This window comes from Taudactylus pleione, unplaced genomic scaffold (assembly GCF_031769625.1).
Source record: "Taudactylus pleione unplaced genomic scaffold, aTauple2 ptg000069l, whole genome shotgun sequence".
Lineage (NCBI taxonomy): Eukaryota > Metazoa > Chordata > Amphibia > Anura > Myobatrachidae > Taudactylus > Taudactylus pleione.
Window position 1 is genome coordinate 1594358 of NW_028284471.1, and position 13891 is coordinate 1608248.

Here is a 13891-nt window from a genome sequence, read left to right on the forward strand (position 1 = left end):
CTGTACCTCTTTGTATATTGTATACATCATCATTTGTCCCTGCGGTCAGCACTATGTAGGGAAGACCATCAGATCCCTTCGTGAGAGGATGGCACTACACCGCTCGGCCATCAAAGCGGCCTTGAGCGGGAAGAGTACAGATCAGCCAGTAGCCCGTCACTTTGCGGAGAACAAGCATGATTTGCTTCAACTTAGACATATGATTATTGATCATGTGCCACCGTCCTTGAGAGGTGTTGACCGGGCTAACAAGCTTCTCCAAATGGAAGCCACATGGATGTACAATCTGAACACCATCAGGCCTCATGGGTTGAACGAAAGGATCACGTGGAGTGTGTTCTGATTGTCCGGACCTCGTATACTGGACCCTCAGCCGAATTGGTCTATTTGTTCTTCTTATGGACTCCCCCATTTTTCCGTTATTTTATGGCCACCAGTTTCAGCGACTGTGTTATGCATAGATATGTTTGTGGCTCTACAGCTCTCAGTATGCACCTCCCCTATTAATGCATTTTGTATCCATGCTTTGTGTGTTTACTTTGAGGCTGTATTTACAGCCTAGGTACACACATGTATGCAAACCTTGCTTTTACCCTCATTATGATTATTTCACTACGGGGTATTTAACTGTTGGCTTTAATCCAGTGTCTTTATTATCCCTCTTTTTCCTTTCAGGTATATGCATTTTTAACTCTTGGTGCTAGTTCTGTTTTGGTTCTATTGTGTCACGGGGTGTATTATGGACCCCGCAGCTGTCACTGAGCACTTTCTCTTGTCCATTCACCACACAGGCTGGTCCGCGTCTTTGGTTACCCGGGTTACCGGGCGTCATCGACGGGATGACGTCATCATTCCGGGACACGGCAGCCGCGCACCTGCACAACTTCCTGGCATGCTTCTTCTCTCAGCAGGCTTTCTTGGATATTTAAGGTACGTTCTTTAGTTATTCTTTATTACTCACCTTGACAAAGGGGCGGTGTGGTCCCGAAACGTTGGTCTCTCTTCCAGTCCATGGAATAAACATCATTCGTCACTTCAAGTCTCAGAGTGCCACTTCTTCGTACAGTATATTTTTCTTCATTAGGAGGCACCTGAGCACTTTTTTGGACTGTGGATATATGTGAGTGTCGGACTATTGTTATATATATATATATATTTTACATATATATTCCATATATATATATATATATATATATATCCTTAGGGATAATGTAAAGCGGAGTTGTTATACGTAGCAAACTACCGACTCAGGAGAGTCCTTTCAATCTCAGCATCTTTCCTTATAAATATGCTAGGTATCAGACACATAAAACCGATACGAACAGATCCTACCCTCGCCTTTAGGGTAAGAACAAGAAGCTATATATAAAAAAAAATTATATACACACACATACACACGTACCTATATACCAGATTAATAGGTGACGAGCATACTTTAAAGTAGAATATGAGCTGACCCAAGGTCCTTGAGCCCAGGTACGAGGTCACTCCGGACTAGAATATGTTCTAAACCAGAGTTTACAAATACAAATATATATATATTATACACACACACACACCGCTACGGCGTAGGGGGGCAAGAAATTTTTTTATTTTTTTTTCAGCGTGCTGTCCCAGACTGGTTTCAATCCTGGGAAACTCATGTCACTGGTGTACTCGCCTTATCAGGTGAGCCATTCAAGCTCTAGTTGAACCTACTTTGGAGGCTTTCCCCAATGTAGGACTAAGGCACGGGCCACCATGCCAGAGTGCGTTAGTTTATGCAAATAACAAACAAGTTAGGGATGAGGCAGCGCTAACAAACCTTCACCCGGCACTGTGTGTACGCAGTGCTGCTGAGGACTCTTGTAATAGAGGAATGGCAGCGTCCCCACATGGGGAGCTTAGCTTCCAAGATCAGACGAGATCAGGCGCCATGCGCCTAGTGCTGCCTTCTGTATAGTGGAGGGCAGGAGCTGTCTCTTTTACAATAGCTAACTGTAGCAGCCTGCGCTTATAAGGAGCCTGGATGCGCAAAGGCTGGTATCCATCCCCAAGACAGTGGGATGTGGTGGCCCCCACCTATCAGCACTATGCATTATGCCAGCAGAGTCGCTGGCCAGATGCTGCTTTAGGTAGCCGACTGCTCCTAGGACGCCCGGAGTGGCACTCACAAACCAGGAGATCATGATGTGCCATGCACGGCACAAGAAACTTACATTTTTACTGTGCTGACCTCTTAGGAACAGGACTTTACAAAATGCGGAGCCGCACTGTAACTCCCCGCTACGGCCCTCTTAGTTATGGGAGCAGTGGGATGCCGCGGTCTTCTCATTAAGAGACCGATGAGAAGGACCACGCCCGGGGGTCGGCTTATGTCTGCTAAGCCTATGCCCATTTAGTTGTTACAGCCACTGCAGAGCGACTGGCAGCCTGCCTATAGAGACAGCGCTTAGTGCGGGTCTCGAACCCGGATCCCAGGCGGGCTATTTTACGGCACACTCCACTGTGCCGGTCCTATTGGCTGCCCGCCTTACAGACTCCAGAAGGCGCTAGCCTCTACGCACCGGCGTGATTTGAGAGCTCTCTACTGGCTGACATCTCGTGGGCACAGCGCGGCAGAAGAGGGGAGAGCCCGACTCAAATGGCGCCGCTATATATATAGGACGCGCCATTACTCTAGAATGGGCGGCAGGTTTAGCCACTATGGCCGCCGGTAAACTCCGCCCCTGCTAGCACGGGTGTTTTTTACCGGGATCTTACTGCTCCAACTGGCGCTGCACCTACTGAAACAGCGCCAGTGTAGACCATTGGAGTAGCGGGACGCAGCAGTCTCCCTCCCTGTGTATAGAGGAGGGAGGAGCAGGCACATCAGTAACGCTGCGCATTACTCTGCTGTAGAGGGGCCCGCGCTCCATCCCCTCATTAAACAGGAGGGGGGACCAACAGCCGAGAGCGCTGTAATGAACAGCCGCGCTCTGCAGTGGCTCTGAGCCTAAGCCAGCGCGGTGCTCTTTGACAGTGCAGCAAGCCGTCTGACTGTGGGGGGAGGGGCGGGGGACCTGGACTCAGCCGGTCTTCATTTCTCTCCCGTGCGGGGATGAGTCAGCGCTTGCTGCGCGACTCTCTTACAAAAGAGGGAGCAGAAACCCCCTGTGTTAGGACTGAATGCCAGCTACGGTATGCTCCGGCAGTGTTCCACTATAAATGGCGGGCTGCTGAGCGCGCTTAGCGGCTGTTGTACAGAGCCGCCCTTACCACAGTGAGCCACTTCTCCAGGATGCTGCTGCAGTGCATAGCACTGAGAGGGAGAGCCCATACCAGTGGCGCCGCTGTGCAGGACGAGTCATTATTAGCTCCGCCCCCGCTAGCTCCGGTGTTTTAACCGGGAATTATGTCCCCAGGCCCGACGTGGGAAGTTGGGGGGGATAGCGGGGGGAGGTTTTAGCAGTGCCACTAACAGTGACAGCTAGCGGCATGTCACTGAGCCCAGCTCTAACATCCACTGCTCCTGCTAATCAGAAGCAGTGGTTATACTTACAACTGCTGCGGCCGGGATGCTGGGCTGAGGGGGCGGCGAGGAACCCGGACACATGCCGGTGTCAGCAGTGGCGGGTCCTCACAGGGTCCGATGACTCCCTCTGCTGTGCCCCCTTCCTCAGGGTCACCGGACACAGGCTGCAGTAGCCGTGGCGATGCCCTTCCCGGCGGCTCCTACGTAGCAGGCAGACTGCCACAGTAAGCAGCCTGCCTGTCCTCAATGCTTGTAAGAACTCTTAATTAAAATTATATGAAAAGGCTGGAGACAGCCTAATGTGCGACCGGCTCTCTCGGGCACATTCTAAAAACTGGGGCTGATGGGGCATAGAGGGGGAGGAGCCAGTCACACTTCTAGATTAAAGTGCCAGGCTCTACTCTACCACCGTCTATACCCCACTGTCTTGAACTCCAGTGTCCCCTAGTGGATGAAGGAGAAAACTCTGATGTGAGCACTCTTGAAAATATGAATGGATTAAAACAACTTTTAATATATATGGTCTTCAAATAAAATAATTAAATGGTACCTGCACATATATGTGGCATATCAATGATGGCACAGGTGACACAAAATAAATGTCACAAATGAGACAGCACATGGACAAACGCACATACAATAGTAAAATAGCTGATATAAGGATATATACTGGTAGATATAGTTACCTCCTACAGCTCAGTGTTAAATCACAAAAGTATAATAATATTGAATGACATTTGGTGAAATATTAAAAAACATAAGCTCTATATCAGAAGTCACAATGGTATCATATATATATAGCAGGTTGGTATTAATAGAGTGAAGCAACATACTTCTTCTTTTGAGGGTATTCAATAGTGTAACAAATAATTAAGGAAAATTAAGTTGCCACTGACAACTCTACTGTATCCCACCTGGCCCGAGGGTCGTCTATGGAAAAAATGGAGAGCTGTCTGCATGCAATATCCCTTAGAAACAACAGAGTGATTGCTACGTTGCTCAGGGTTGTATCCCTACCTCTGAGCGTCTTGCTCTCAAATAGGACGCACCAAGGAGGGCCAATCACCGGAGTCAATCATTTAAAGAAATAGATAAACGTACAATATGCTGGAGTTCTAGTAATCTGAACACTAAAATTATTCAAAGATAGAAATATAGGAAAGTAGGGGAGGAGGACCAATGCTCCTAGTTCTACCACAACCCACTTGGTCCAATAGCCATTGGTGAGAAGTGTGACATAGAGGAGGACGGTTAAACCCTTTGAAAGAAAGAGATGAGTGATACGTTACTCAGTGTTCCTTTCTGCTTTCAGGTGTCATACTTAGAGCATAGGACACCTGATGAGAGAAGTACTAGCCTGAGGTTGTATCTAATCAATAAGGAGGGTTAGAGCAGTAATAGACTAAGCTGTCTGGCCATATGTCATTCAATATTATTATACTTTTGTGATTTGACACAGAGCTGTAGGAAGTAATTATATCTACCAGTATATATCCTTATATCAGCTATTTTACTATTGTATGTGTGTTTGTCCATGTGCTGTCTTATTTGTGACATTTATTTTGTCTCACCTGTGCCATCATTGATATGCCACATATATGTGCAGGTACCATTTAATTATTTTATTTGAAGACCATATATTAAAAGTTATGTTTTATTCCATTCATATTTTCAAGAGTGCTCACATCACAGAGTTTTCCTCTTCTTGTTCGTTTTTCTCTACTATCTTTAACTCTAGTGAGCACCACTACTACCTTAGCATACTTTATTCCTGGGATTGGACACCTAATTATAGGAATAATGGTTACAAGCATACCATAGTTGATCATATATATACTGGTCAGTGTGACGATATCTCTTTCCCCCTTATTGTTACTCATATATACCTCTCACCTCCTGACCTCTCCCCCTCGCTGTTATCAGATTCTAATGTTGTCCCATTCCATAACAAATTTTAACTTGTCAGACTCATCATCTTCCCCCATAAAGCCATCTCTCTTACAGTAGAGAATGTCATGATCTCTCCGGTTTACCAGGCATACTGACTTGGTGTCATCTTCAACTCCGGCTTCAGCTTCACTCTTATACCCAATCTCGACCACTCCCCTCTGCCAAAGATCTGCGGGTTTTCTTCCATGAATACCACATCTGAATCCCATCTCTACGACTTCTCTCACTCTGCTCCCGATCTCAGGAACGCTCTTCCTCACCTCACCAGACAGTAGCGCAACCTCCAATTTTTTAAGAGCTCCTTCAAAACTCCCCTTTTCAATTTGGCCAATTCCATCGCTAACCGGAGACTAGTCCCTCTGCAACCCATGCTTTCCACTTCCTACTAGGTTCGTTTATCTCAGCTTCCCCCTTCCTCTGGACTATAAGGTCACTTTGTCAGGGTCATCTTAACCTTCAGTTTCATGTCAATTTTTGTATGATGATCTCTTTAATGTACAGCACTATGCAATATGTTGCTGATTTATATGTAAGAGAAGACCCAGATTGTCCATGCCCACCCACATCTAATTATGGGTTAGGCACATATGCATGGAACTACCCTCCAGTAGTCATTCCTATGGTAAAGGGTGCTGTGTGATTTTTGGCAAGTGGGAGTGGGAGCTGGCAAATCACATTGATTGCTCCTACATTACTCCGATTATCTCAATATTTTATGTTTTGATTGTATACACACATATATATCAATGAAATTTAGATTTATATATATATATATATATGTATATATATATATATATTATATATAATAAATTTGGATCTCATCTTACCATCCGTCTCTAGTGCTGCTTTCAACATCTCTCTACATTTGGTACGCACAGAATCCGATGTGACAGGTAGAGGCGGAAACCGAGTCATCTTTGGGGTCACAGGAGTTTTGGGTGCATCATTCTTCTTGGCTGAACTGCAAAGATGAAAACAAAAATATAAACGTGGTTGTCCACTTTGATGTTGCAAGCCCCTACCCGGGAACCCCCTTGCTACCTGCAGCAGAGTGTGCTCAACTCACTGGAGAACTAAATCCGAAAATAGCTCTTTTGAAGACCTATAGACGGTTTGTAGTCCTCACATTGGGAGCAGGCTACGTCACAGTTGCAATCCTAGCTTCAGGTAACAGATGGGTTTCCCAGGAGAGGGTAAGGATTGGGTCATTAAGCCTTTGGATCAAATGATCACAAAAGCTAGCTGAACCCCATCCAACAAGCCAGCACAATCCATGCCTGCAGTCAGCACCAGGAGGCCGTGTCACCTGCTCACCTGAGCTCCTTGGAGGAGGTGGGCGAGGCTGAGCTTTGACACTTCTCTTTCCCTCGCTGTTCTGAGCTGTCTGCAGGAGAGACATGGAGAAGTCACACATCATGTGTAACCATGGCCCTCTTCTGTCAGAAATATGTTTTACTCCAGCCACTAATCTCTACATGACAGCATCAGGATGTGGAACATGTTCTCTGATTTTTAAACTGCTGCACAATATCTTCATCACTGGTTTGTCTCCAATTTAAACTAATCTAATTACTAAATGTGAGGATCTTAGCTCTAGAAACCCCAGTCTTTGATCAATACATGGGAGGAGCTTTCCAAATGGAATGAAGATTTCTCTACAGGTAGACCAACCTTTGACCTATAAAATTAACTTTTCACCTTTGCTTGGAAGGTGCTCTCCAAGCCTTGGTTTTCCATGAGGACCACTGATCTGCATAAAGTAACCTCTGAACATAAAGTGGGAGGAGCTCTGTATTATGTAGAAGAGTTTTGGTACATTATACACCTAGACCAATTACACAATGTCAGTACTGACTAAACCTTGTGTTCTTCTTGGGAAAAATTCATTTGTGAGTAATCCAATATGTGAAGTTTACAAGGGACAAGATCTACTTGCTCTATTTAAACTAGTTACCAGTAGTGAATGTATGGTGCTTTGCATCAAATATTCTGACTTCCGTGATGCATGTAGGAGGAGCTCTGTGTTACATACACTAACAAAACGCATGGGTGGGGATCTGCTCCATATTGTCTGGCCCCTAAGTGGTTTGTTGATGGAGTTCTGCTTCAAATAACCTATCCCAATAAGTGTATGGGTGGACCTCTAATCTACATATTCTGATCCCAGATTAGTCTGTGGAATGAAAGCTGATCTATATACTTTCTAGGGGTTTATGCTACCATCTCACCCAGCAGCTTCTTCCAGGACTTGATTAGAGATTTTGACAGAGCGATGACCTCCTCATCATTGCTTTGCTTTCTCACTGCATTCACGGACATTCCTATCCGAGTGGACTATCAAAAAACATATGTTGTTACTAGAACCCCAGGATCATACAATATAATAAACCACAGACACAACAATGCAGCTCCAATGTCAAATCTAAACGTAATTTATTAGGCTGTTATTTCCACACTACATAAACTGCATCAAAACAATTAGTGCCTGATTCAGTGGCGGAAATAATGAAAACATTAGGTGCAAGCGTACAATGTTTTAACTCTGCGAATGCATCCCGATGATTACTGCCAAGGGACACATAGCAGAATTGCATAGATATCCAATTTCGATGGGTGTCCCTGGGCAGTGAGTGGGGGGGGGGCTATCGGTGGCAGGAGCGTGTCGGTGTCAGGGACGCAGTTGCATTGGCACTGGTGGCCATGTACCGTTGGACATCCTGAGCAACCATAGGGTTGCTCTAATGTCTGATGGTGATCCCATGGATCCATCGATACTGCTTTTTTCTGTGCACATCAGCGGACACCTATCAGCCATGGCATAATTATACAGCCACAGTAGGGGCGCTACTGCATTCACGTCTGAATCAGGCCTTTAGTGATTTAAATTCAATGTTCAGTTATTGATGGATATTAAAATATTTTAAGCAGAGAATTTTTTTTGTTAAGAAATGAGAAATATATAAAGAACATGGAACGCACACAGCTTGTATATTCTCAGCGGGTGCCAGGTCTGTGGGATCCATATACCAAACGGCTCCAATTAGCAAAAAAGTAGCCAGGACCAGCACTCCATAAATTACTTGACATTTATTGCATCACCATATATAGCAAGGTACACATACCAGCTGGACACAAAGAATGGAAAATAGAACGGGTAGTACTTAGCACTTCAACTGATGAAGCTTGACGAAACGGCCGTCGGGGCTTATTCGGGTTTAGAGCACAGCTCCCCGATCACTATGATGCAGTTGAAGTGCTAAGTACTACCCGTTCTATTTTCCATTCTTTGTGTCCAGCTGGTATGTGTACCTTGCTATATATGGTGATGCAATAAATGTCAAGTAATTTATGGAGTGCTGGTCCTGGTTCGTTTTTTGCTATTTGGAGCCGTTTGGTATATATATATATATATTTATTTATATTACACACACACACACAATTTAGTAGTGTTTGTACCAATAGTTATAAAAGCAGAACAATATCAGACTCTAGTACATAGCATAGAGGCCAGTCAGGAACAAATATATACTGCTCCTCATCCTATAAATTACCATTTATAAGGGCGGATTCAGAGGTGCACGCTATATCGATTTTTACGTAAATTGCAATTTTTATTTTGACTGGGCATGCGCCGAAGCCGCAGTGTGCATGTCCAGCGATGATGCTGTGGCTCCAGTCGCAGTGCTCTGGATGGTGCAGCCTGATTGACAGACTTATGCTGCCCATCCACTAGGCGATTAAACCTAGCGATGGAGCGATAACGACGGTCGTTATCGCTCCATTTCTTGGTAATCGTCCGCAAATCGGGCAGTAATAGGTTAAAAACGACCAGCGATGCGCGCGCCCGCTGTTCGTTTTTAACATCAATCATCGCCCGAACACGACGGTCAACCTGACGACCGCTGTCAGGTTGCCATGTTCGGGGATGATTGATCTGCATACACTGAACGTCTGAACGTTCAGTGTATGCAGGTCACCCCGCGGGAGACGACGGCATAGGGAGGACAGTGTCTGTGTCTTCCGACGCAGATGTACTGGCCTCTACAGTGGAATTCTGGTGGCCGATTCCTGCCCAATGGTTATCTAATGCTGCGTCTTCGGACACTGCAGCGAATCACAGAAGCCGGCAGGTGTTACGCCTCCTGCGGCATCTGCATAATATCGCACAGCGTATAAAGACGCTGCAGCAATGTAATTACGGTCCACCCCGGAATCAACCCTTATAATGTACGTGTTCACCAACCACTAGAACAAGGCAAACACTACCTGCAGCAGGTCAAGGGTCACAGACATGTTCTTCAACTCCTTTAACAGATCTAGAGCCCCAACCTGCAAGAGAAAGATAGTGTAGTGAGGCCCTCCGATATGGGACACCACTGTACAATGACAACAGTGCCAGAGATTTGGTAAGAGGTGCTCATGCAAAGCTGGATGCATTTTATGTTAAAAAAAAGCAGTTGTATAATGTGGCTGGAAAAAAGGTCCCTGTATGCTGAGCTGGATGTATCTCAAGATGTGACCGGTTTGTACCAGGTTTGTTAGCAGCTTGGTTTTCTCCAGGAGTAACTAAAGCACAGACATGTGGCTTAACAGGGTTAGTAGTAACTGCTAAAGTCGTCAGTCAAGTACAAACTTCCATTGTTTTCCCCTTTGAAAACTCTAATGGGAATATTCTTAACTGCTGTGTTCCAAATGCAGATATCAATTAAGTCACGTGAATAGATCAAATAAAAAGAGCAACTACACTAATGATTTATCAGTGGTAGCGATACAGACGCAATCAGTATCGGCTTCAGATCATCATCACCATCAGTGCGGATTTTTCCCAGGGGTCAAACACCCACAAAATATACTTCTAACAGAGACATATGTATCTGTGTCTAGGTCTACCTAATACACAATAAACTGGGTACTCGCTATACAATAATCGGGCCTGAAAAGCTCATTTCTGACTATCATCCAGAAGATCTAATAGTGTGTATGCTGCACCTGTGGGTGACAGACGGGCCAAAACCAGTGTCATCGGTTCCTGACATGAGAGTGCTGCACAACATTCATCCGGTCAGACGGTACATTATTGGGCTGAAAATGTGTGTACAAAATTCAGATGGTCACGCCCCGATTCCTGACAATAGTATATGTGTAAACATCATCTTTGTGGCCGTTTGTACTTAAAGCAGCAATGACTTGCCTCTTCTCAGCGGAATAATTGTGTACGCTCAAAATCAGCTGTTCTCTGAATCCTTTTTACGCTCTAAAATGTGTCTAGTTCCTAGCATAATTTGGCAAACTGGTCAGGGTTGTACCCAGCATTACAGTATTTAGATGCACTTGCAAACCCCTGTTCCATGTTTCTAGTCTAAGGCGTTGTAAGAATAAGATGCGACCGAATCTGCATACAGACATGTGTCTCTTTTGTGCGAATGCGCAGTATGGAAATTACTGAGAGCAATGGGAAATTCTATTAAATAATAAAAGTAATGGTTCTCGTCAGAAAGCAACACCTCTCAGGGTAAGATGATCTGCAGTTTAAAGGCTCCTATCATAATATACTGGTGTATTTTGGATGAAGTTTGTGAAGTTGAAATTAGCCCTTAATTAGGTTCCTAACAGAACATGACTTTCCTCTATTTTAGTGGGTCCTGTCCTTATTGAATTTCCTTGCATTCAGTGCCCAGTATTTTCCAAGGAGAATTTCAATGTCCTTTTTCAAAATCACTCTGGTTAGGGTCACACGCTATTTATTTAGGGGGCTCCTGTTAATGTAATGCTTTTAGTTTTTTTCGGGGACTTGTGACAGACTAGACATGCATCCCCTGTAGTTTAGGGATTAGAGGATAGTCACATTTTGTCCCATGTCCTACTTCAGTATTCTCCTTTGTGGAAAATACTGTAGAGGTCTACACAGATTAGAGGATCAGCAAACCATTGGACTAGCTGTACTACAAATCCCAGCCTACACTGCCTGCCAGTGTCTGAGAGAACAAGTTAGGACTTATAGTAACACAAAAGAAAATAATGTTCCCCATTTCTGGCCTCCTCCGATGGTCCCTTTTTCAATTTAGGGGTTACCCAGAAAGCAATGGGTCCCATGGCATTGGGCTGATATAATGGCAACGTTGTGCTCTGTTATGTATGCGGATCCTATCAGCCTATGTGACAGACACCCTTTGGATCTAGAAGAATTTAGGGCGTCAGAACTCGCCGTGCTCTTTTTGGCCACCATCTTATCCAGCTTCTTGGCGATCCGAATAACCTCCTCTCCCATCGCAGCCATCGTTACCAGTCTCTAGGGACGCTCTCGGGGTGAGGATGTGCCGACCACGTCGGGCTCTCCCAGACACCCGGGCTGTCTGCAACCTCTTGGTTGCTAGATTTCACCGAAAACCCAGTTCAAACAGTCCGGGGGGTCCTCACGCCCTTCACTCTCTGGGACCTGTAGTCCTCGGATGGCGTCTCCCCATGTGTACTTATGTTAACCGCGCTTAATAAAAACTACATCTCCCACAATTCTAAGCAACAGGAGTCACGCTACCTCTGGCGCATGGCCTACTGGGTATTGAAGTCTAGGTATGTTTTCGAGGTCCTTTAGAGTTCAGTGCTGGACCATTTGGAACTACCCCTCCCAGTGTGCACCGCGATTTGTGTCAGCTTCTCTGCTATTGATGCTACTATGATGCAGGAATGTACGGACTGCGGAGCGTTGCTGCTATTCCAATCCATGGCGACATTGTGGAGTATTGTACATCACATTATAGACTGCAGAGCGCTGGTCTATGATTATTCTGTAAACTGTAGAACGCTGATTAATTCTTTCAACGATGTCTACTTTAGTAACACTAATGGTGCATACACACCAGACAACCAGAGCCGTAACTAGACTTTTTGGTGCCCTGTGCCGGAAAGAGCATTGGCGCCCCCCCTCATTTTTCAAAGGGACATAATGCACCCAAAAAAGAGCCATGGCTTCATGGGGAAGGGCCATGGATGAGATAGGAGCGGTCAGGAGATGCTGGGCATAAAATAAGAGGAAGCTACAAGCAAGAATGATAATAGAAATTTGACAGGCCCAAACAGCGCCCCCTGACCTGTGGTGCCCTGTGCGATGGCATCGGCTGCACTGCCCTAGCTACTCCCTGCAGACAATGATAAAAATATAGGGCCGTATTCAATTAGAGGAGAAAAGTCAGTTGTCGGACTTTTCGCCGTCATTGCTGGTTTCAGGTGCGAAAAAATATTGCACGTGTGGCTGCGTATCCCTGTATTCAATTCCAAATCGGTCGAAAACGACCCAGCAAAACTGAAATCGGTGAAAAGTTCTTGTCAGTTTTGGGGAAATCTGCCTGACACCCCCCAAAAGATGCACTGACATGGGGGATCACTATGGGCACCCCCGAATAGCTCTGCTGAAGGTACCTGGCCACTTTAAATGGTCTCAATAGGTGCTATTTTGCGTCTTTAATAAAGTAGTGAAGAATAGCATTTTGGATTTTTTTTTGTGAAAATAACTAGTCCCATCAAATTTTGGGTACATGAAAATGGGTACTAACATATTTTGAAGTTGCAAATGTGAAGTTTTAAAAAACAAGAAAAATCCACCTGCTGCAAAAACCTGCAATAAAAAAAACAACTGGGGCATACTTGGGGACCCCCCTGGAGTCTATTTCGCTAGTTTTTAACTTTGTACCCCAACTTTGGATTTTTTGCCCCCAAAATGAAAGTCTTTTTTGAAAATGTTTTAGACGCAGTTAACCTTAGGGAGGCTGTCCCATGGGTGCTGGGTGTTTTTTTTTACTCGTACCCCCAAACCCCAATTTTGCACTTTTGTCCACTGGGTGTTCATAGGCGAAACGTTTTCGCCTATTACACTGCATGGTGTTTTCGCACCGGCGAAAACACGCTACAATTGAAACCGGCGAAAATGACGTCATCGGCGAAAAAAGTTTCGCCGAAACTGACTTTTCGCTTCTAATTGAATATGGCCCATAGTCTGATCGTCCTGCATGCGCTGGATAATCATTATCGAACATCCAGCACAGCACCAACCCCCAAACAACTAAACGACCCGCGATCAATGATGACGGGTCCCTATAGTAACCTGGTCGATATCGTTATCGACCATCCGTGCCCTCGCATCGTCCGCCGTTTGGGGGTTGAAAGGGGCCAAAAAATGGACAATATTAACAATATCGTTTATATCGTCCTACAAAATCTGACCGTATGTAGGCACCATAAGGGGTCAATCCAATTAGGTGCGAGTTGCTATTTTCTCTTCGAATTTGCATAGCGAATTAATTTTGCAATCCAATTAGCAACTCACACTGAATCAGTCAGACTGAATTCACATCTTTCCATTCGCACCTCCCTGAAAGTGAGAGATGGGAAGGAAAATCTTTATTTTAAGGTTAAAATGTCGAGACATTGTGCTGAACACCTTGGACTCCCCCT

At 45.1% G+C, this 13891-nt stretch overlaps 1 protein-coding gene across 2 annotated transcripts in view; it reads right to left on the reverse strand.

Annotated features, from left to right (window-relative positions):
* Nucleotides 1-11869, reverse strand: part of TCEA2 (transcription elongation factor A2) — a 31620-nt gene extending 19751 nt beyond the window's left edge. The window contains exons 1-5 of one of the 2 annotated variants that reach the window (XM_088467012.1): nucleotides 11649-11869; nucleotides 9710-9772; nucleotides 7672-7777; nucleotides 6758-6827; nucleotides 6271-6404 (exon numbers count right to left, since the gene is read on the reverse strand). In XM_088467012.1, coding sequence (XP_088323138.1) covers nucleotides 6271-6404; nucleotides 6758-6827; nucleotides 7672-7777; nucleotides 9710-9772; nucleotides 11649-11720 — 445 coding nt within the window. In that variant the 5' untranslated portion in view covers nucleotides 11721-11869. Of the gene's footprint in view, nucleotides 1-6270; nucleotides 6405-6757; nucleotides 6828-7671; nucleotides 7778-9709; nucleotides 11501-11648 lie in introns of those variants that run through there. The other variant, XM_088467011.1, reaches the window with a different exon arrangement.
* Between the last annotated feature and the right edge of the window lie 2022 nt (nucleotides 11870-13891).